At 34.0% G+C, this 24,546-nt stretch overlaps 1 protein-coding gene across 5 annotated transcripts in view; it reads right to left on the reverse strand.

Moving 5' to 3' along the window:
• LOC132544688 (disabled homolog 2-interacting protein-like) overlaps positions 1-4,409 on the reverse strand; it is a 134,482-nt gene extending 130,073 nt beyond the window's left edge. For 4 of the 5 annotated variants that reach the window (XM_060208314.1, XM_060208317.1, XM_060208313.1 and 1 more), the window contains exon 1: positions 3,858-4,408. In XM_060208314.1, the coding sequence (XP_060064297.1) occupies positions 3,858-3,891 (34 nt within the window). In that variant the 5' untranslated portion in view covers positions 3,892-4,408. Of the gene's footprint in view, positions 1-3,857 lie in introns of all 5 variants that reach the window. The other variant, XM_060208318.1, reaches the window with a different exon arrangement.
• Between the last annotated feature and the right edge of the window lie 20,137 nt (positions 4,410-24,546).

Genomic DNA, 24,546 nt, shown 5'->3' on the forward strand with positions numbered 1-24,546 from the left:
CAGAAGACCTTGAACTCTGAGTGTTATACAAAGAGACAGAAGACCTTGAACTCTGAGTGTTATACAAAGAGACAGAAGACCTTGAACTCTGAGTTCTACACAGAGAGACAGAAGACCTAGAACTCTGAGTGTTATACAAAGAGACAGAAGACCTAGAACTCTGAGTGTTATACAAAGAGACAGAAGACCTAGAACTCTGAGTTCTACACAGAGAGACAGAAGACCTAGAACTCTGAGTGTTATACAAAGAGACAGAAGACCTTGAACTCTGAGTGTTATACAAAGAGACAGAAGACCTTGAACTCTGAGTGTTATACAAAGAGACAGAAGACCTTGAACTTTGAGCTCTACACAGAGAGACAGAAGACCTAGAACTCTGAGTGTTATACAGAGAAATAGAGGATCTACAGCATTAAGTTCTATATAGAGAGACAGAGGAGACAGAGCTTGGAGAATTGGAGAACTCCACATCTATCCGCAAGAATCATGTCCAAAACACCAGCATTAGACCATGATTTAAACAATAATCCTCATGTGTTGATAATTTCGAAATCTGAGAAATCTGAGTATTCAAGAAAGCTTTACAGTTCTAATGGTAGAGTTTTTAGCAGTGCAGATCTCCATGTGATTTACTACACGTCTCAGAACAGACTCTCTGCCATGGCTAGTGCTCCCCTATAATCTCAATCGATAAGATAAGTTTGTTGATGTGGAAATAAACATGTACTTAACACCTCTTTATTTCAATTTTTTGTGAGTATAACTGTTTTTCCTCACATTTTGTAATAACAGAACATTTTCCTTATCATACAGGCCTCACTCTACTTACATTACTGTTGTGTTATATCACTTCCTTTTAAAAACCTAATAGAATCGAAGGGGAAAGTGACAACCAGTTGAGTAAGACTCCTCTGTATGACCTTATTTCCAACAAATTAAACTCATAATTGTTATCTTGTAAATCAAATATCATCTTTATGAAAATTGTGGAACCAGAAATTTATCTTTATGACATCACAGGTTAAATAATGAGATTATTAACACACTACAGATTTAGAATCTTTTGATCTTTAACAGATGATTATATTCATGCTGAGTGCCTGACAGGAATCAAACCAGGTTCTCATAAACGATAACCAACAGTTGTACCCAACCAAAAAAGCACGCTCTATCAGATGATTCACAGAGATTGTATTTAACACTATGTACAAGTCACATCAACTCACTCATTTTATCAAAATAAGTGCTTATTCTTCAAACAGGTGCCTGAAGTGATGCAAAGTATAACAGAGGTCATTATTTATTTCAATGCCTCCAATAGGATTCGAACCCGGGACCCCTGACTTACTAGGCTGTTGCTCAACTGATCAAGCTAAAGAGAAATTCTCATTAGCTAAGTGGTATATTGTGGCTGTTATTTACCTGGGTAACATACTTCCCTTCCAGGAAATAAGTTGTGCTTGAGTTTCCAGGGGTTATAGCGATGCTGGTGAGGTATGGCTCAGTATTATTCCGAGGTCTCTACATGGGTGCCAATGTATTACAGGTCATCATTTATTTCAATGTATCCGCTAGGGTTCAAACCCATGGCCAATCCTGGTATACTAGTCTGTTGCTAAACAGATCAAGCTAAAGAGAAGTTCTCTGTAGTCATGCAGTATATTGCGGCTAGTATTTACCAGGGTTACACAAGCTTTATTACATTATTAATGGTATGGTGAAGTTCTCCTGTTGTACAAGATTAGAAGATAGGGAGAGGGCAGCAATTATATCCTAGCTTGTCCCCTTTATTAACATCTTTATGGACCTGTGTTAATCAAACCTGAAAACCATAAAAATTTTCCTCGACATGTCTCTGTGATGTGTCAACCTGTTCAAAGTCAATAAGATGCTTACTTTTCTATCAGTACCAGCAGAGCTCTCTTTTTATCATTAAAATCAGGTTTATTTCAGCGATTCAAGGTCATTTTTGCTGATGCCCGAAACACTTAATTGGCTTGATTCTGAAATATGGAACTTTCAAACCGGTTCATACTGGACTGTGTGTGATTTTTTGTCAAAAACATGAGCTTTTTTAATTGACAGTTAAGACATTTTATAACAGAAGAAGAGATGTTTATAAGTGTGAGTATATACACACAGATTTCTTTTATCAATGATCCTGCTTTGAAGGTGTCCTCTACTGTGTGACCTTACCAGATCAGGATAGAAGTTAGACGGCAGTCATCCGACTCTCACTCTGTTGTATGTCTTCACTTTGTCCTATAGGTATCACATGGTTCTTATATACAGATATAAGTAAATAGTTATCTCTTATCATTGAGTCATCTATGAGTGAAATTTTTCATTTAAAATGAGTTTTATGAAATTAAAAACCAATAATTTTGTTACTGGTTGATTTTCATACAGTTTTCCCACATGAGTCACAGTAATAACTATCTCTACCATTCACTTCTGTCGACAGCCTACCCAGGGTAAATACCCATCAGTAGATCATACCCAAAGCCTTCATGGCAACAATTATCCGAGTCAGTTCTTCAGGTAGATGACGCAAGAGAGGTCACCTTGGCAGCTGAATAACTACTCTTCATAATATGAATTTTTTTCAGTCGAAATTCATATTCTTCAATGATTTTTGAGTCATGCAGACAAGAAATATGCTCATTCTGTTTAAATAATTACGTTAAAGTCATACACTACAGCAGGATCAGACCATCCCGAGCTCAGAGTACAGGATATATCTCCCGTCTATGCAAAATCTGACTCAGAATTCCCAACTTTGTACTACTTTCAGAATACCTATCTATAGCAGAGAAATTGTCAGAACACCAGTATACAATATGGAAACTATCAGAAAACTGGTCTTAAACACAGAAACAGGAATTATATCATCTATCTTAACACAAACTTCTCCTTAGTACAGATATACTCTCTGAACACACCTTTCACACAGACATAAACTAAACTTGTATTTAGTACAAATATACTCTCTGAACACATCTTTAGCACAGAAACAAACTAGACATGTCTTTAGCAGAGATATACTATCTGAACATGTCTTTAGCACAGACACAAACTGAACATGTCTTTAGCACAGACACAATCTGATCCTTTGATCAGACATGTTCAAAGACAGATCAGACAATCTGATCATGTCTTTAGAACAGACACTATCTGGTCATGTTTTTTCGAAAAGACACAACCAGATCATGTCTTTTGAAAAGACACAATCTGATTATGTCTTTCGAATAGACACAACATGAACTTAATTCAGCATGGAGAGAATCTGTCAACAACTCAAATTTTGGTCTAAATCTTTTGACAATATTTATACATCCAAATGTCATTATGTCTATTGGATAAAACATTTGTCACTGACAGACCATCATCTAGCAAACATCGTTATGTCCATATATGGAAGCAACATTAATTCTTTGGGAAACACTATTCTATTTCTTTAAAACAATCTGTAATCTCTTAAATCAGTTCTATGATAGATATTAATATCTGTGAGAGGTATAAAATATTGTACAGAACATATTCTCATCCATACTCATAAACAGATGTACTGTTAAACTTCTGATTTTAGGACTAACTGACAGTTCACTGACAGTCCTTTGCTGTCACTTGAGTACATTAAGAAGAAAAAATTAATGTGCATGATTATGAAATTGTTATCAACATCACATATGGTCGTTATCTGTAAAGTTCTAATTATACAGTATTGATATATGACAGGTTTCCTATTCCGTTTCCTATAACGGTTGATATCCTTGGAGTCACCGATGGTGTTTTAGTAGGTGTGGTATACCTCACAACCACAAACTAGAGTATAGAGGATATGACTGACTACTTACCCAGTGAGTACTTCTTGGAGCGGTGAAAGAACATGATGACTTTTTTGTGTTTTAACAGAAACAAACAAGACACTTAGATTGGCTGTTGTTTATCCATGCTACTCCTCTCTGCCTGATCCGTACCCTAGATGTGTATACTTTGTTGTTTAACTTTAGGAGCACAGATGTAAATCAAATTCATTGGAGCTTGATATACTATGTCAGTATTCTCCACAATCACATATTTTCATTCCTGAGCTGGTGATGACAGACAGTGTAAAATCTTTTATGTATCCTGGGAGTTGAATGGACCGTACACAATAGAATCACACCAGAGATAGGTATGAAGACAAGACACGTCCGAATCCAAATTTAACCCTGAAAAATTCCTCCTCTGTCAGTGGTTATATCAGTAAGGATTTACTCAGAATCAACACACATCTCAGAAATCCTGCAGGAAGTATAAATCTAAGGGAGTGAAAGATGGGAGGAATTGTTCAGCCATCTACCCTTAGGGTGGTACTGTGCCAGGCAACGGAGCTGTTTACCTTCCTCCACACACCCCAAACTCATCAGCAGTCTTCTCGCCACCTCCAAAAGTCTACAGGCAGCTTATAACTGGCCCACATGTAATGTTTTTAAAGCGCGGCACACAAAAGTAATTTGAATCTGAAGCTACACACAGTACAGTGGTGTATACACATATATCTATAGCGTGACGCTTGTATACACAGGTGCCATCTAACAATACATTGTCAGGCGTAAGGTATCGATACAGTCCAGCGACCAAGGAAACTGGGAGGTTACTCACGATTGTATGACACTAACACATTCTTTTACACTTAGATTTATTCCAGTTATATAAATGTACTGATGAACATCAATATTATCAAACTGAGTGGAAACAGCTTATACTAAATATATACTGTGGTCTACAACCAGCAAGGGAGACATAGTATTTACAGGATTTAAAACTCTGATGAACATCAAAATTACTCACTGCTGCAAGAAAGAGTTCATACAAAACTTGTGAAATGTGACATTCTTCTCTGACTGGACCAGATTATCAGATATCAGCTTTACTTTTCTTATTTTATCGGCAATGCTTTGATGATTTAACACTAAGTAAAGCCCAAAGGCTGTCTTTCCAAAGTCTGATTGTTCAAAGTACGGTTTCATAAATAACAAACAATTTGTATCTACAATTAGAAAATATATTTTTCATCAAATTTCTTATCTTTATTTCAGCAAAATTAATATTCAACAGTAAAGATGAATAAAACTAAGGGGAGAAATTAACCATACTTTAATAAAGAGTAGAAAGAATAACTAGGAATTGACCAATTTTTATGTCTTTTTTGTATAACAAGCACTGTATTGCATAGAAGACATAAAGATCAAGCTTACACTAGGATTTCTATATCACAAATTTTCTATAGAATTCTAAATCGCTGATTTTAATCACGATGATAAAGGAACCAGGAATAGCTTTGGTCTGGTTTTATATTGTTTAATGGCCTCTCAACAGCTATGGTCTTTAAGGATGGTCTCCCTTGGTTTTATATTGTTTAATGGCCTCTCAACAGCTAAGGTCTTTAAGGATGGTCTCCCTTGGTTTTATATTGTTTAATGGCCTCTCAACAGCTAAGGTCTTTAAGGATGGTCTCCCTTGGTTTTATATTGTTTAATGTCTTTTCAACAGCTATGGTCTTTAAGGATGGTCTCCCTTGGTTTTATATTGTTTAATGTCTTTTCAACAGCTAAGGTCTTTAAGGATTGTCTCTCTTGGTTTTATATCATTCAATGTCCTGTCAACAGCTAAGGTCTTTAAGGATGGTCTCCCTTTGTTTTATATTGTTTAATGTCCTGTCAACAGCTAAGGTCTTTAAGGATGGTCTCCCTTAGTTTTATATTGTTTAATGTCCTGTCAACAGCTAAGGTCTTTAAGGATGGTCTCCCTTAGTTTTATATTGTTTAATGTCCTGTCAACAGCTATGGTCTTTAAGGATGGTCTCCCTTGGTTTTATATTGTTTAATGTCCTGTCAACAGCTATGGTCTTTAAGGATGGTCTCCCTTGGTTTTATATTGTTTAATGTCCTGTCAACAGCTATGATCTTTAAGGATGGTCTCCTTTGGTTTTATATTGTTTAATTATCTTATGATCTTGGCATCCCTATGTATGAAAGCAACAGGTTTAATTTTGTATTGGTTGATGTCTTGTCAACAGCTAAGATCTTTAAGGATCCCCCCCTTCCTATGTGAAGTGAGTGGGTGTGTTTGTGGAAGGCTGCAATATGTTAGTTTAAGCCCCATGGTGATAGTGAGGATGAACTGAGTTCTGTATATTTTATTTTTAGATAAGAAAATTTAGAGAATCTGGAGTGGAGTGATTTCCATACATTAAAAAAATATGAAAGACAAAAATGTAACCTCTGATCTGTGTTATTCATATGGCGGCCAATTTTTATGGATATTAGACTGGATAGATAAAACTAAATATTTACATGATATATGTACTACAAGGCCTGGCACGGAAGATATCTTTAAAACACATATGTCCCCTAGGGAAATCGGCTCTATTTATTTGTTTATTTTTATTATGTATATTTTTCTGTAAGTCACAACTGATGCAGCATTTATTTTCAAAGTAAAAATGTAATTTAAATATTCCTTTATCATAATACATTCTCATATGATCCTGGATTTTTCTTTATTGATTTTGACCCCCTGAAAATATCCCCCCAAAATCCTGTCGTCTAGATTTGCGGAATACTGAAGGTATCTTAAAGCATTGTTTAAGGGATATTTGTTTTCTATCACCTGTTTATACTGAGATAGAAGTTAACTACATAACTTAAGTCAGACCTGAAGAATGGCCTGAAGGCTCATAGTTGATGATAAAAACAATGACATTTTCTAAAACTTCTATACTAGACCTTCACCGACTAAAACAAAATTTAGAGAACCGATTCTTGATATGAACAACAATATGTTACTGATGATATAACGATGGAGACCCTCACCCCTGGGTGGTTGGGTTGTCCAGGCGATAAAAGTCCTTCCATCTAAACAAATGGAGTTTAATGGTTGTTCATCAGATATGGGAAAGCCGAAAATGGACCATAATTGTTGAAAATACAAAATAAATAAAATGATAGTTTAGTATATCATACCAACTTGTTCTAGGCTTTGATATAGTTAAGTATGGTGGAGTTTAGTCAAGCCTATAATTCTACACACACCAGATAGGGAGAGGACATCCATCATAATTAGACATAGATTTATGGGTGATGTTGGTGGTTTGTAATCCCTTAACAAAGGTTACAACTACATCATTGTGTCTCTACAAAACTGGTCCAAGCCAATGTTTACAGAGATCCCTGGGGAAGCGAGATCTAGATTTTAAATCTGTATCAGCTGACACATCTTATGTTCCCTTTATAAGCCTATATATGATCAGAAACTATTTAACAAAGTCAAAAGATTATGTACACTTTCCCTGCTGGTACACCTGCACTTGGGACAAGATGATTTTTATAACAAAACTTTTCTAAGTTCTTCGACCCATCCCCATCTTAAGTCTTGATATTCAAAATTCATTACATAATGTCCTTTAATTTCTTAAATTTTAATATCAATATTGCCATTTATTTCATAATGGCAGAACTTTGGAGCAAGGATGATGTAGACCTAACTTTTGTCCAATTCACCCGCAGACTCTCGGATTTTCCGATGAAGACTTTCGACTCCAGTTGTACAAGGAATACGTAATCAATTGGCTTACTCACACACAGATGTGTTTTACATCCCATAAATAATTATTCCAGATGGAAGTTTTCGTCTGTTCCTGCTTGCCAAACAATGCATGTTTATCACTTAACACACTCGATTCTCACCGATGCCATTTCTAACTTATAACTTCCCCCCATTACCGAAATGTCAGAGAATCATGAGCAAACCCACCATTGCTGATACTGAGTGGGTGATGTCTGCCTAGGCACAGAAAATTATACCTGGCATATAAAATGGTGAGAAAATTATTTAATCTGTGGGGAGATGATTTCAGTGTTGTTTTCACACACAGTTTAAGTTATGTAGCATGTGCTTAAACTGAGGGAATATAATTTACAAAACATTGTACTTAAAGCAATATGTTAAGATTATGATACAAAACCAAGGGGGAGATATAAGGTACTTGATAAAATATAAGAAATAAAGCATTCGTCTTATAAACAGGCTGTATAAAACTAAAATGTAATCATGCAAACAAATTATCTGATAAAATAAACAACTTTTGAATTAAACCTCAAAGTTTATGGAAATATGGAATTGGAAAAAAATTTAAAAAATAAATAAAAACTGCAAAGTATTAAAATATTTAAAAAGTGGTTTAATGTAATTAAACAAAGGGCATATGGGACCTGTATACTTACCTGGTCAGTTAATGTAATTAAACAAAGGGCCTAAGGGACCTGTATGCTTACCTGGTCGGTTAATGTAATTAAACATAGGGCCTATGGGACCTGCATGTTCACATGATCTAATGAAGTCATTCTAGTTGCTTTATCCACACTGAAGCAGAATATTGAAGATTTACCCCTAATTCCCCTATTCAACACTGCTCCTAGCGAGGTCAGACTTGATTTATATAAAACTGAATCCCATAATCCCCTAAACCAAATGATGCTTCATACCATACTTGGTATAATTTTGTTCATCCTAATGGAAGAAGGATTTTGAAAATGTTACTCCTTTTTTCCCTATTTGGCACTGCCTTTCAGCTCCATAGAGCCCCACACTCATCATTTGTACAAAATTATACCCACTTCCCCCCAAGGATGCCTCAGATCAAATTTGGTAGTTTATGACAAGCAGCATGTTTTAGAAGAAGTTATTGGACAACAGATAACTGTGCCAAATGTGCCAAAGGCATAAGCTGGTCCTTTGGATCAGATGAACTACACATTTAAGAATTAACCTACTATGTATACAAATGGAAAGATCTCTACTTTCTTTATTACGTCAAATAAGTGTTATTAAAAAAATCTACTTCATCCATGCATAGAAAAAGACAATTTCCATTCCAAAGATACAGAAATGACCTGTAAAAATGTTTAGAGGTCACAAAAAGAGCAGAGATAGATACTTCAAATGTTGATAAAGTAAAATTCAAAAGATGCACAGATCAATGAAATGGTCTTTAAATGGATCGAAAGTAAAAACATATACCTAACTTCTAAAAGATCAAAGACAGACCAATAAATTTGGTCTTAAATGGATGGACAGGGAAAAGATATTATAATCTAAAAGAAAATCTGGAGAAACCGACTTACACATTGTTGTCAAATAGATGCTGTGTAAAATGTCTCGCTCTATCAATGGTGCTGAAAAACATACACATATAATGTACACAACAACACATATTTTACTCAACATGAGGCACATCTGACAAGCCTCGTTAAATACAGATGTATGTAAACCATTACTCCATTTAGTGGTACAACTTAAATATTTTCCGTGGTCTGTTCAGTACAAATTGTATGTTTACACCTTCTTCAAATACCTACCAAGTAAAAACATACATGGTGCTAAATATAACTGTGGCTTTCATAACAGATGCAATGATGTTTGTTAATATAATATATTTGCCATGTTATTGTTATGTACGGAGAAGGTAAAGGGCCATTACACACAGCTATCAAAAATTACAATAATTGAATTCTGGGGTGGGGGGACATATTTCATTTTATACTACATCGGTAATTTTATGAATTTCTGACTGATAGTTGTGTTAAAATCTTTAAACACTGCTTATATTCTTCTGTAACTGTGCTGCATTTCCATAAAGTATGAATCTGATCATCTCTATTCTGTATGTGCTTCTACCATGTTCCGCTAGAAAGACTAAAAACCATTTTACAAATGAGTGTTGATGACACTGGGAATTTTTCAGCTTTCATGTTTTTAATGAATTATCAATTAGAGCCCAGTATGTCAGTAAGTCCATCTATCAACTGAGTTAATATGTTGACAGTGAAACCTACAACATCATTAGCTTATAGTGTCTGGTACCGACTCTGAGTTATCAATGTATAGCGGATAATTTGGAACCTTAACTGCAAAGTAACAGCTAGTCTACCAACACTTTAGAAAGTAACAAACAATTCACTCTAAAATCTTAATCACTTTTCTATAGTGAAACTATTATGGCCAACAGTCAATGTGGATAAATTGGGTAAAAAAACTGCTATGAAGAATTCACAGAGTGGATGTGTCAAAATTAGACAGATTTAGATCAATGCAGTTATATTAAAGTAACAGTGACCTTGACCTTTCATCCCTTCAGAATAGAACAGCAAGTACTTGATGAGTTCAGAAAACTCTGACTACAATTGGTGTTTGTTTACCCAAAGGGAACTCAATGAACACCATGGAAACTGAATTTATATAGTAACAATAACCTTGATCTATGACCACTGAACCTGAAAAAATATTCCAACTTAGTATTTGAAATTTACAGTAAAGACAGACTCAAAGTCAAAGGCACACAATTTGTACTACAATATAAAAAACAAAGAAATCAAGCTACAATTATCATATAACACCAAGAATAACAAAGCAATATCAAAACTGGCAGAGTTTTCAGTCTGAACATGTTGTTTGGCAATATTTCCAAACATGACGATTTTTCAAAATCCATAAAGATATGATTGTGTTCAATAATATTTTTTTCATTATCATGTGATAGAAACTTATCTGAGATAAGCTGCAGTATTGTTAAATCTAAGTTTGTGTAAAGGACACACAAATAAACAGCACCTGTCAATACAATTTAGAGTAATATAACAGTCAAAATATTAATTCAACTGCACATTTAAGTGAAGTTTAAAGGCCTTAACATTTTGAAACTGAAAAGAGGTGACTAAGAAAATATTGGAATTGATTGAGGGAAATAAAAAGTGAAATGGGGAGGTGCACTAACCCTGTAAATGAACTGTATAGCGACATCGTCTTTGTGTTTTAGTGCAGTATGCACTGTTTGTAATTGGAAGCTATTAAGATGATCTAGAACAAGGATATAGATTTACTGTACTAAAGTGAAGTACAAAAATAGAAAAGTGTAAGTTTAGATATTCATGTTTCCAAGGCAACCAAAAAGGCACAACAAATATTTTATGTAACACATTACCACAAATACTGAACTGAGAGACACCAACACAAGCTACCGTTCTCATGGATGACAAATCAATCACCAACTGACGAGTCTGTAAGTCTTTTAATCTGCTGTTTCACTAGCGACAATTAAACTTAATACAATCAGTCCACACTGTGTTCTCCAAAATAACACCAACATTCCCTAACTAAATGAGTCTACAATCAAACAAACACCCCTCGCCATTGTCACAGACCGGACACCCATTATACAGTTACTACCACCGCAGGCCACCAGGCTTAGGTCAATAGACGCTGTGGTCATTGATTATTGGGGAGCGGAGATGTGACATTGTTATTTTTCCACCCCAAGTTAAGATTCCAACAATTTGACACACAAGCCACCAAATATTTTCACTCAATTAATCTTTCCGTAATACATTAATGCTGAGAAATCGGATGTACCGTCACAATGACACCTGGCCTAACTGGATAGAACAACCACGTATAAACCCTCATTGTCAAACAAAACCGTGGCTATTTAGACTGACCTATTCCACTTACTGAAAGACCTTTAACAGTTTTTTTTGCATTTTCAAACTACTCCACCACACTTGTACTTTAACGTCTCAGACTTAGACCTGTATACAACACGGTAAAGTATCAGAAACCATAGACCTATCACTGAGTCCGTGGTGTTATCGAAAGATAATAACATTTTTATCAATCACCTAAACACAATAAACGAGGACATCACAATATGACAGAGGATATCAGATATGTACATAAAATCTGCATCAAAATTGAAATTACGAAACAAGAATTCAGAAACGAAGAATTTCCTCAATTTTGCCTTGCAATTAAACAATTAGAACATTTCATTACTTACATTACAGTATGTATATAAAACTACACTGAATTAAGCTAGTATATTCCAATGTAGATTACCAGTATGTATATAAAACTACACTGAATTAAGCTAGTATATTCCAATGTTAGATTACCAGTATGTATATAAAACTACACTGAATTAAGCTGGTACACTCCAATGTTAGATTACCAGTATGTATATAAAACTACACTGAATTAAGCTGGTACACTCCAATGTTAGATTACCGATATGTATATAAAACTACACCAAATTAAGCTAGTATACTCCAATGTTAGATTACCGATATGTATGTAAAACTACACTGAATTAAGCTGGTATACTCCAATGTTAGATTACCAGTATGTATATAAAACTACACTGAATTAAGCTAGTATACTCCAATGTTAGATTACCAGTATGTATATAAAACTACACTGAATTAAGCTAGTATACTCCAATGTTAGATTACCGATATGTATATAAAACTACACTGAATTAAGCTAGTACACTCCAATGTTAGATTACCGATATGTATATAAAACTACACTGAATTAAGCTAGTATACTCCAATGTTAGATTACCAGTATGTATATAAAACTACACTGAATTAAGCTAGTATACTCCAATGTTAGATTACCAGTATGTATATAAAACTACACTGAATTAAGCTGGTACACTCCAATGTTAGATTACCAGTATGTATATAAAACTACACTGAATTAAGCTAGTATACTCCAATGTTAGATTACCGATATGTATATAAAACTACACTGAATTAAGCTAGTATATTCCAATGTTAGATTACCGATATGTATATAAAACTACACTGAATTAAGCTAGTATATTCCAATGTTAGATTACCAGTATGTATATAAAACTACACTGAATTAAGCTAGTATACTCCAATGTTAGATTACCAGTATGTATATAAAACTACACTGAATTAAGCTAGTATACTCCAATGTTAGATTACCAGTATGTATATAAAACTACACTGAATTAAGCTAGTATACTCCAATGTTAGATTACCGATATGTATATAAAACTACACTGAATTAAGCTAGTATACTCCAATGTTAGATTACCAGTATGTATATAAAACTACACTGAATTAAGCTAGTATACTCCAATGTAGATTACCAATATGTATATAAAACTACACCAAATTAAGCTAGTATATTCCAATGTTAGATTACCAGTATGTATATAAAACTACACTGAATTAAGCTGGTATACTCCAATGTAGATTACCAATATGTATATAAAACTACACCAAATTAAGCTGGTACACTCCAATGTTAGATTACCGATATGTATATAAAACTACACCAAATTAAGCTAGTATACTCCAATGTTAGATTACCAATATGTATATAAAACTACACTGAATTAAGCTAGTATACTCCAATGTAGATTACCAATATGTATATAAAACTACACCAAATTAAGCTAGTATATTCCAATGTTAGATTACCAGTATGTATATAAAACTACACTGAATTAAGCTGGTATACTCCAATGTTAGATTACCAGTATGTATATAAAACTACACTGAATTAAGCTAGTATATTCCAATGTAGATTACCAGTATGTATATAAAACTACACTGAATTAAGCTAGTATATTCCAATGTAGATTACCAGTATGTATATAAAACTACACTGAATTAAGCTAGTATATTCCAATGTAGATTACCGATATGTATATAAAACTACACTGAATTAAGCTAGTATATTCCAATGTAGATTACCAGTATGTATATAAAACTACACTGAATTAAGCTAGTATACTCCAATGTTAGATTACCAGTATGTATATAAAACTACACTGAATTAAGCTAGTATATTCCAATGTAGATTACCAGTATGTATATAAAACTATACTGAATTAAGCTAGTATATTCCAATGTAGATTACCAGTATGTATATAAAACTACACTGAATTAAGCTAGTATACTCCAATGTTAGATTACCAGTATGTATATAAAACTACACTGAATTAAGCTAGTATATTCCAATGTAGATTACCAATATGTATATAAAACTACACTGAATTAAGCTAGTATATTCCAATGTAGATTACCAGTATGTATATAAAACTACACTGAATTAAGCTAGTATATTCCAATGTAGATTACCAGTATGTATATAAAACTACACTGAATTAAGCTGGTACACTCCAATGTTAGATTACCAATATGTATATAAAACTACACCAAATTAAGCTAGTATATTCCAATGTAGATTACCAGTATGTATATAAAACTACACTGAATTAAGCTAGTATATTCCAATGTAGATTACCAGTATGTATATAAAACTACACTGAATCAAGCTAGTATATTCCAATGTAGATTACCGATATGTATATAAAACTACACTGAATTAAGCTAGTACACTCCAATGTTAGATTACCAGTATGTATATAAAACTACACTGAATTAAGCTGGTACACTCCAATGTTAGATTACCAATATGTATATAAAACTACACCAAATTAAGCTAGTATATTCCAATGTTAGATTACCAATATGTATATAAAACTACACTGAATTAAGCTAGTATACTCCAATGTTAGATTACCAATATGTATATAAAACTACACTGAATTAAGCTGGTACACTCCAATGTTAGATTACCAATATTTATATAAAACTACACTGAATTAAGCTAGTATATTCCAATGTTAGATTACCAATATGTATATAAAACTACACTGAATTAAGCTGGTACACTCCAATGTTAGATTACCAATATGTATATAAAACTACACTGAATTAAGCTGGTATACTCCAATGTTAGATTACCAGTATGTATATAAAACTACACTGAATTAAGCTGGTATACTCCAATGTTAGATTACCGATATGTATATAAAACTACACTGAATTAAGCTGGTACACTCCAATGTTAGATTACCAGTATGTATATAAATATAATACATGTACATTCATTACAGAGTCAAACATTTACATTAGATGTAGTATTTGATCTTTGAGGTCTGAAACTTTTATTTCTATCCAGTAAGTGGTCCTGGTTTCATAAGATATCTCCTCCTTAAAAATACCTACGTTGTCCTGCTTTAATTAAGATATCTCTCCCTTCAATATACCTACGTTGTCCTGATTTAATTAAGATATCTCCTCCTTAAAAATACCTACGTTATCCTGTTTTAATTTAGATATCTCTGCCTTAAAAATACCTATATCGTCCTGGTTTCATTAAGTTATCTCCCCTTAAATACACCTACATTGTCCTGGTTTCATAAGATATCTCTCCCTTAAATACATCTACATTGTCCTTGTTTCATCAAGATATTTTCTCCTTAAATACATCTACATTGTCCTGGTTTCATAAGATATCTTTCCCTTAAATAACCTACATTGTCCTGTTTTAATTAAGTTATCTCCCCCTTAAATACATCTACATTGTCCTGTTTTAATTAAGTTATCTCCCCCTTAAATACATCTACATTGTCCTTGTTTCATTAAGATATCTCTCCCTTAAAAATACCTACGTTGTCCTGTTTTAATTAAGGTATTTCTGCCTTAAATACATCTACATCGTCCTGGTTTCATTAAGGTATCTCCCCCTTAAATACACCTACGTAATGTCCTGTTTTTACCTTAAAATCTCCCACAAACTATACCTTGTCAAGACATGTACCAAGAAAGATAGGTATTGAATGGTGATGGTTACTACAAAATGTATTGGGTGGATATTTAAAATTACAAATAGAAGCTGGTGTAGACTTGCTCAAACCCATTTTAAGGAAACAATATAACATAAACCCAGATTGTACTTTTATAACTCAACTCATTCATTAAATACAGGATCTTTATTACTCCATGCTTTGATTTAAAGCTATACTTAATAGGTTTTCTTTGAAAACTGAATTAAAACAAATTTGTGCACATTACAATATCATCTACAGAAGGGTGCCGTGACATCTTTAAAAGGCACTGTCTCAGAAAAGGTGCTCTTTCTCTGCGTTTCCCATAAAAATAACTTTGAACTATAAAGGCATGGCTCAGAAATATAACTTGTTAAAAAATCATTTAAAAACATTTCACTTATATCAAGCATTTAAATGTTTCTCAAATGGCTTCGATGAAATTAACCGACATGCAAAACAGTAAACAGAACAGACTTCATGTGAATTACTACCTCACAACAGGAAATTAATATCCCTGGCAAAGCTATGATTAAATCTTTAACATTAAATATTTCATCACAGAGAATCTAATCACCGTATGATACAATTAGATTTAATGTGAAACAATGCAATGTGATATTGTTCCTACTACAATTATTGAGTTATGAATTCCAACAGCACAGTGAATTATTGTATCTCAAGAGTCAGCACAGGTTTCATTACAACATAAAGGTCATTAAAATATGTCCTGATTTGATTCAAAGCAATCATGTGTAGCTTGATCAGCCCACAATGAAGTCACCATGAGAAAAAAAAAATCAACTTGTCCCACATTTACAGAACTGGTTACTCCAGCATACATTTCAATGCTGCTATTTACTGCTGGTAAAAAAAATGATTGACAGGAATTTATCGTAGGTAATAGGGTAACGACCTAACCTAAATCACTTAATATGGATACAAAGACTTCCTGACAACTAACGACATGATACAAGGAAATCAATAAACTTTAAACAATAATGACCAAATAAGGATATAAATGACCTGAAATGACATATAATATCTGGGCCCCTAGTAACTAATAGTATCTGTGACCAGTATCCTGTACCTGTAATAACTAACAGTATCCATGAATGTGGTCACTAACAGTATCTGAAACTGGGACTTGTAGTGACTAAAACCTATCTGGGACCTGTAGTGATTAACAGTATCTGGAGGTCAAGTGACTTGTGGTTTGAGAGTGACTAGATCTTTATTGATATTGTATAACAGGGCTGTGCGGTATTGTTTGAGTCAGCCAACCCTGTTGTAAAGTCTGATGAAGTATTAGGCTAGTCATAACTAAATTTTGCCCGGTCTCTAATCAGAATCAATTAGTACATCATTTACCTAGCCTATCACAGGTAAATATTTCTCAGGTAGCTAGGAATGATTTCATCTCATCATGCTGTAATGTGCCAACATAAAACTGACGTCACACGATTATCATACAAAGCAATGACATGACACTAGCTTACTGGGTTGATGGAGCTCTGTCAAATTAATTTATACCAATGTCAGCAAAGACAAGTAACAAAAACTCCATGGTCTGAGCTACACAGTTTATATTATTGTTTTGCCTTGATCAGATAAGAATCCTTGTCCAAAGTGCAGAAAAATTTTTTTGAAACAAAACAAATCACTACATTTCAATGCCAACATATATATATATCCAAATGAAAGAGGCCTTGTGGTCTTGGCAGTCACCTGAGGTAAAAGGAATCAAAACTTTTGAAACTGATTTCAGCACCTTAAGACTCTTCCATCCATGAAGAGTTTTTGAATCTGCTAAATCTAGGTTTTGAGAAGAAAATCAATCAATTTGACCTATTTTGCCTTGCACATCAGCCACTAGAGGTCAATCAGGGTCGGTATGCAAATATTATCAAAACACCATTCTAAACATATAGTTCTTTCAAAGTTTGAATTATACCCAATTGAAACTAAATAAATTATGCTTGAAAATAGCAATATCTTACATAAATTACATCAGTAAACTATTGGTATAGGGTTTTCATGGGCCTGATATATTGTCCATTAAATCATATTCATTCAATGTAATTTTTGGAACAAAAGAAGAAATTGAAACAATTTAGCATTTTATCTATTAATTACATTTGGCTAATTAGAGACTGATGTATATATGTTCAGCCTACATAATGTCTTACCTAAAAATATGGTCAGTTTTCAAGCTCTTTGTTATTGTAACTGGAGTTTGACGGTTAGTATTTCTGTATAGATTTTGTCGACTAAGACTACAGACAGCAGAGTATTTATTAGAGTGTGATATTCTGTACGGAGCTGATCATCCTCTACAGACAATTTGTTAGGAATATGTGAAATATACATCAATTAGCAACTATCCTCATCATCAGCATGCAAATACATAATTATAAACCTCCAAGGCTGAACTAGCTTTCTGAAGACCAAACACATAATTGGTTCCTTAGGTAGGTCTGGGGAAGATGAACAATAATCTTGGTTAGGTGATGAGCACTGACAGAGCATGAACAGGTAGACTAATTACAGGTGTGACAAGATGACAGGTAAGGCAAGGAATAACACAAAGATAAGACCTAATGTTAATGAGAATTCCTTCAATCCGTAATTTCCCAGAGGAATAAAAGTTAATCTGTAACCCATACCTCCTCAATCCTTCTGCTTGATGCATGACTTATCAAACCCACTCTCCCTGGGGGTGGAACATTCTTAGATATTTCAATTTATATTGTTCACTAGAGTAAGCTAGAATTTTATCATACCATCAATTGGTATCAGTGAGCGCCTGTTTTCACCTGTGTGTCACTAAGGTTGGGATCGGTCAAACATATTCATTACTCTAGACATTGATAATGTCAATTGATTAAAAAGTCTTAGTTAGAAAGAATGCGTTTGATTACAGGGAGAATTTGTTTTGATACACAAGTGACTTGTGGAGGAATGTTTACTGATAAATACAGAAGGTGTGTGACAGGTTTCGACACACCAATCCAGCCCAGGTAAAAATAACAACTCTATATCCTTCTGATTACACGTCAGGATTCACACAAAGCACAAACGAACTTCGGAAATTCCAAATCATTTTTACATGACAGCTGTGTACTACAGTGTTGACTTGTTACGTCCTGTTGACGTACCTATTAATGATGTATCCCGTCTGGAATGTTGGAATATTTCTCTGATAAAGCATCTTATACAGCTCTATGTATGTATCCCACTGTATTTATTGATGTCTGTTATTACTGTTTGAATCTTCCTGTATATGCATTGGTATCCTGATAATTCTCAGTATCATACCACAGCTGTTGTACTAGACAACTTTTTGCAAGGAAAAATCTTGACATTCATTGGTCAGTGCAATATCTTTCAGTAACTTTAATCCCTAAATGTCAGTGTATTTGTTCTAGTCCAGTAACATTTGACATTTACAGATCTATAAAATACAACTGGCAAAGGTCCCTTGGCCTCCACAGAGTTACAGGTAGAAGGTAATTCCATGGCTACTAATAGAAAAGTATCCTTTTATAGGTATGTACAGTTGATCTGTCCAGTGACCTGTTTAAGTTTGTACAACTGAATTGGCCAGTGAAATTTAAGCTTTACAAAACCAGTGGCATAATAGTATTAAGCCAGTTACAACAATGAAGGTTTTTTAACCTTGCTGTGAAATGTTTAAATTAAATTTGTCGAAATCTCCCGATAAAATGACATCAAAATCTGACTTACTCAGTTGGTGACAATGATGTTCGTGTTGAATGGCATTCTCTTTAATTGATTCTAGTGCCTCATATCCCCAGCGCTTGTCAAACTCTCGTTTACCACCATCTAATCGTACAGTAGGGACTTCTCTCAGACTTGGCTGGTCATCAGCACCCTGGAATTATCAACATTTACATATAAGAGGAATTATACATCATTTGATTATATCATCACTTTGTAGACAGAGACATTTATCATACAGGTACTGTAATCAAAAACATTGCAAGGAATTAAAAATGACAAAAAAAATTACACTATAAAACTTTCTTCAGGATCACTGCATTAAAGTCAAATCAATAACTGATTTCATGCATCTTATTTGTGATCATAATTCAATATTAAATTGCACAGAAGATGCTGAAAGTTAAACTATTTTCTTTGGGAGTTTCCTCCCTTCCAATCCATTTCACAGTTAGAGGAGATACAACCCAAGGGAAGCAACTCTGATTGTCTAAATCAGTTTCTGATATTGGCACAGCAAATATAGCAGAATACATGTTATAAAATAATAAATTTTGTTGATTACAAAGCTAATTTTTTTCTCTCTTTCCTATCGATAAATAGAGGATCCTAAACAAATTTCTCTCTGATATTAGATCAATGAATTGAGTCAGAGAATTTTTCTGAGCATTTGGTAACGTGAAACATAAACATTGCTACCAGTTTCATATATCACTTATCCAATGGAAACAAATTCAAGACCCATTTTATTACATAATAAATTATTCAGGCAAATATTATCAAAAATGAACATTTTGACATCAAACGTAAAGTAATTTCAGCTCAATACATGTTTGGTCTCCATTGCCACATCAAAATGCCATTTGTTAAAGCGACATCAAGTGTTATCACTGAATAAAAATACAATCATTTACAACAGTGAAATTATTTGTGAGCCATGTATCAAATTGAATAATATTTTTTCATCTATATTTAATTATTGAAGTGTACAAAAGCCTTGTATGAAATTTCTTTCCATCAATGGATAATTCCTCTTCAAATAAGTATCAACTTTCACAGCAATTTCTACCAAATTATAGAGCATATTAAATACACTGAAATTATTTGAGAAGATATCACGACAAAATTAATTATCTCCTCAAAATATTATTTTCATCCAAACAGAATATTGTAATCAGAACTTGTGAACAAACAGTTCTAGAGTTACCTCCTCCTGTTTATGACAGGTGAGTGTCATGAGGTCCTGTCGAAGTACCAGGAAGGATGGTTCCCAAGGAATGTGGGGATGACTGCCATCTGTGTTTCTCTCAACTTCACATTCTGTGTCTGTGATAAGAAAATGAAATTATTTTGTTTTCAAAATGTTTATGAAATTACATTTCTTCTAATCAGATGCAAAGAGCAGAATAATGTATAAAGCCTAAGTGGAACCATCTAGTAGACGGACTTATCCACACAGTTTACATGTAATCAGGTATAACTGTAAAACCTTAACACTATCATTCTCCAGACTGAAGTGGTATAAATGGGTCGAAACATAATGAAAAAAAAATAAAAGAATTGTTAGAAAAAGGAGGACCTTGAAGTATATCTGTCAATTTAGTGTAAGAAATCATCCAGAGAACCTATCATATACAGGGCGTCTATGATGTTCTGGAATGTCTGATTGTAACAAGTTTCGCAATCATCTTTTTGTATGTACATTGTTTTAATATTCGTCATAAAGCTATGATTGTGATAATAATTTGTTGTAACTCCAGTCTGGGTATATAGGCTCAAAGCCACAAATTCCATAGAGTGATTAGTTTTATCAATTTATCAATATACATATTTATACAGTTACATGTATAGGATATTGAAGCCTTTGATATATCATCAATACAAGATAAAATAAACCTAATCAATAACATTGAACAACATAACATTATGGCTGCACTACCTGTATATGTAAACAATCACAGTAAAATATTGAAATAAAAATATAATCACCAATTTCGCAAATAATATTAAAGCACAGATTCTAAATGGAAGACTGGTTCCTGTAGTACAATAATCACATCATATTTTAATCCCAAACATTTTTTTATTATTGATCATACTGATGGATAAATCCTTTGGTTCAAACTGTATACCCATTATTAGCAGTATGGAATATATAGTTACAGAGGGGGTCTCAAATGTTTCTATATTATGACCCAGGGACCCAGTTCCTGAAGAATGGAGACAGACCCCAGGAGAAATAGTAGTTAGTATGTATGTGTATGTGTATGTATGTATGTATGTATGTATGTATGTATGTATGTATGTATGTAAGTATTCATCTCCGTATGATAAGTAATTGTCACAGTATGCTTAGTTATCTGAAGTGTTTCCTTGTTATTACCTAGGGAGTAAATGTTTGTTTAAAGGGTGGGGATCTCAAGTGTTATGACCAAAGGAACATCTCACCACAGTTTTTAAACAAACTATTCTATGTACCAATTTCATATACATGTACCATTATATACTTATGTCCTATAAAGTTCAATATTAATGTTTACCTATCCTTACAAGAGTCTGTTACAAGAAATACTTATCAGTTATTAAAAAAAAAGTCCAATACATTTGTGTTCTGTAACCATAATGACACTCATCATCACAAAATCTATAAATACAGCAGCCCATTTCCCAGCACCATAAACCGTACCACTGGATTAGATTTACATGTAGTGATAAATTTTTCATTAGAGGAAAACCTCATAAAATTGTAGACAGATAATTGGCAGTCCATCAGTGGGTGCTTGGCTGTGTAGATCTATACAGACTATGAATCTGACATCTGACATTACCTCCTGTCTACCATCAACAGATCAGTCCATACAAACTATATTTCTATTCAATTTCTAATATCTGTTTTTGATTTTGAAGTTGTCTACATATGTAGTGTTTTTCACTGCTATTTAAACTGGTATGTCTCTTTCCCACAGTCCACCTCATCGGTTACACAGCTTGTTTTTTTTACCTATTGTTGTCCCCAGCCTCTGGAATACTGTGCTAAGATTTGAGCCTCTCTAATTTAACTTTATATTTTACATAACATAATGGTAAATGAAATAACAAGTTTGGACAGGACGTAGAAATGGATAGAGCTGCTTCCAGATAAAAAGATGGAAAACTCAATCAGATTAAATGTTTTATGTATGTTTTATGTATGTTAAAATGTTATCGACAGATTTATGACAATCATATCCTATATTACCAATATGAAAACCAAGCTGGGTAAATTTATCATCCACATGTAGAAAGTCTGGTTTTAAAAGATCAATTGTCTGAGTATATTATGATAAAGTGGGCCACTGTTACATGGAGACCAGAACTTAAATGAGAGGGCACAGAGGGGCCAGTGCAGAGGCAGGGAGTGCGGAGAGGCCAGTATAGAGGCAGGAATGGGAGGGGCCAGTACAGAAGCAGGGAGGGGGAGGGGTCAGTACAGAGACAGGAATGGGAGGGACATAGTACAGAATCAGGGTCAGGAAGGGGCCAGTACAGAATCAGGGAGGGGAACAGGCCAGTACAGAAATGGGGAGTGGGGTAATGGCCAGTACAGAGGAAGGGAGGAGGGAGGAGCCAATACAGAGGTAGGGAGGGGTAGGGGCAAAAGGGTAAGGGATAGAGAAAGTAAAATGAAAGAATTAAAGGAAAGGTTGGGGAGGAGGGGGGAGGTGTCAGCTGAATAACAAGCATATGAGGATAAGTACAAAGAGGGAGGAAGAGAGATGCAGAAGAGAATATGGCAGAATGGCAGAATGGCAGAAGTACAGAGACAAAGAGACAGACATTTATCAATTCAAAGAACAGCTTTTCTAGTCAAATCATCAAACATTTACAACCACAGGAAACAAAGATAATCTCACCAAACCCAATATAGAGGGAAATTGGAGAGATTAATATTGATGAAGAAAGAATATAATCACATTTGTAAAGATGGGACTACAGTAGTTGTTCTCATAACTACACCACCATTAAAGATGGGACTACAGTAGTTGTTCTCATAACTACACCACTAGTAAAGATGGGACTACTGTAGTCATTCTCATAACTACACCATCATTAAAGATGAGACTACAGTAGTCATTCTCATAACTACACCAACAGGACAGAATGAGCTACAGTAGTCATTCTCATAACTACACCATCAGTAAAGATGGGACTACAGTAGTCATTCTCATAACTACACCATCAGTAAAGATGGGACTACAGAAGTTGTTCTCATAACTACACCATCAGTAAAGATGGGACTACAGTAGTTGTTCTCATAACTACACCACCAGTAAAGATGGGACTACAGTAGTCATTCTCATAACTACACCACCAGTAAAGATGGGACTATAGCATCAACAAGACTGAGTTTTTTCATGAATGATTGATATGAAAATACATGAATCATTAACAACTGCATCCCAAGAGGTTATTTCCTGCAATTTTGTCAACAATTAGAGATGTCACACTTTATAGGATATTACCCTAAAAATTGACACCTTTCACAAGTTTTCACTTCAAATTTCTGCAATTATACACCCACAGATAGACTGTTAAAGCTACAGTAATATAGTGAATATTAGGTGATATTAAACTTGTCACCACCAACAAAAGGAGTACAACATATGTATCAGTATTGACAATCTCCTCGCTATCAGTCAATCCTTCAGACATTGGGAATGAAACTAAAATTGTATTAGATGTTATGTGTATCACTTTTAAATCCTCAGACAGCTGTGGCCTTGAGATCAATAGATAAAACTAGGAGAGAATGTTGGTGTAGTTTACACACTTTTTTTGTGAGATATGTGGGTGATACAGACTATAGTAGGGCTATTTTACTGAAGAGCTCACTCGGATCAACCTAACGTGATCATGTGACATCTGGACCAATTATCTTTAAAACATCAGTCCAAGATATTTTCTGCCCACAGCTAACAGCTATGCAGTAAGAAATTCACAGAGGCTTGATAATTGGAACATTCTTACAGAATTTTATGATCCTAAAAGATTATTTCATCGGTTGTCAAGCTTAACTTTTTAAACACATGATTAATCAACCGGACTAAACAATTCTTTTCCTGTTAATATTATAGGACAATTATAATGTGTTTTAGTGTTATTTTCTCCGTGATGACTTATATTTGGTCAGAGATTTGGGGATGAATGAGGGGCTGGACGGGGGAGAGACTCCAGAACTACATGCAGCAGCACTTTGTAATGATATGATATCAAATACTTTAAAACTAATAAAA

The sequence above is a fragment of the Ylistrum balloti genome, unplaced genomic scaffold (genome assembly GCF_031769215.1).
Source record: "Ylistrum balloti isolate Yb309-2 unplaced genomic scaffold, AGI_CSIRO_Ybal_v1 Utg369806, whole genome shotgun sequence".
Taxonomy (NCBI): Eukaryota; Metazoa; Mollusca; class Bivalvia; order Pectinida; family Pectinidae; genus Ylistrum; species Ylistrum balloti.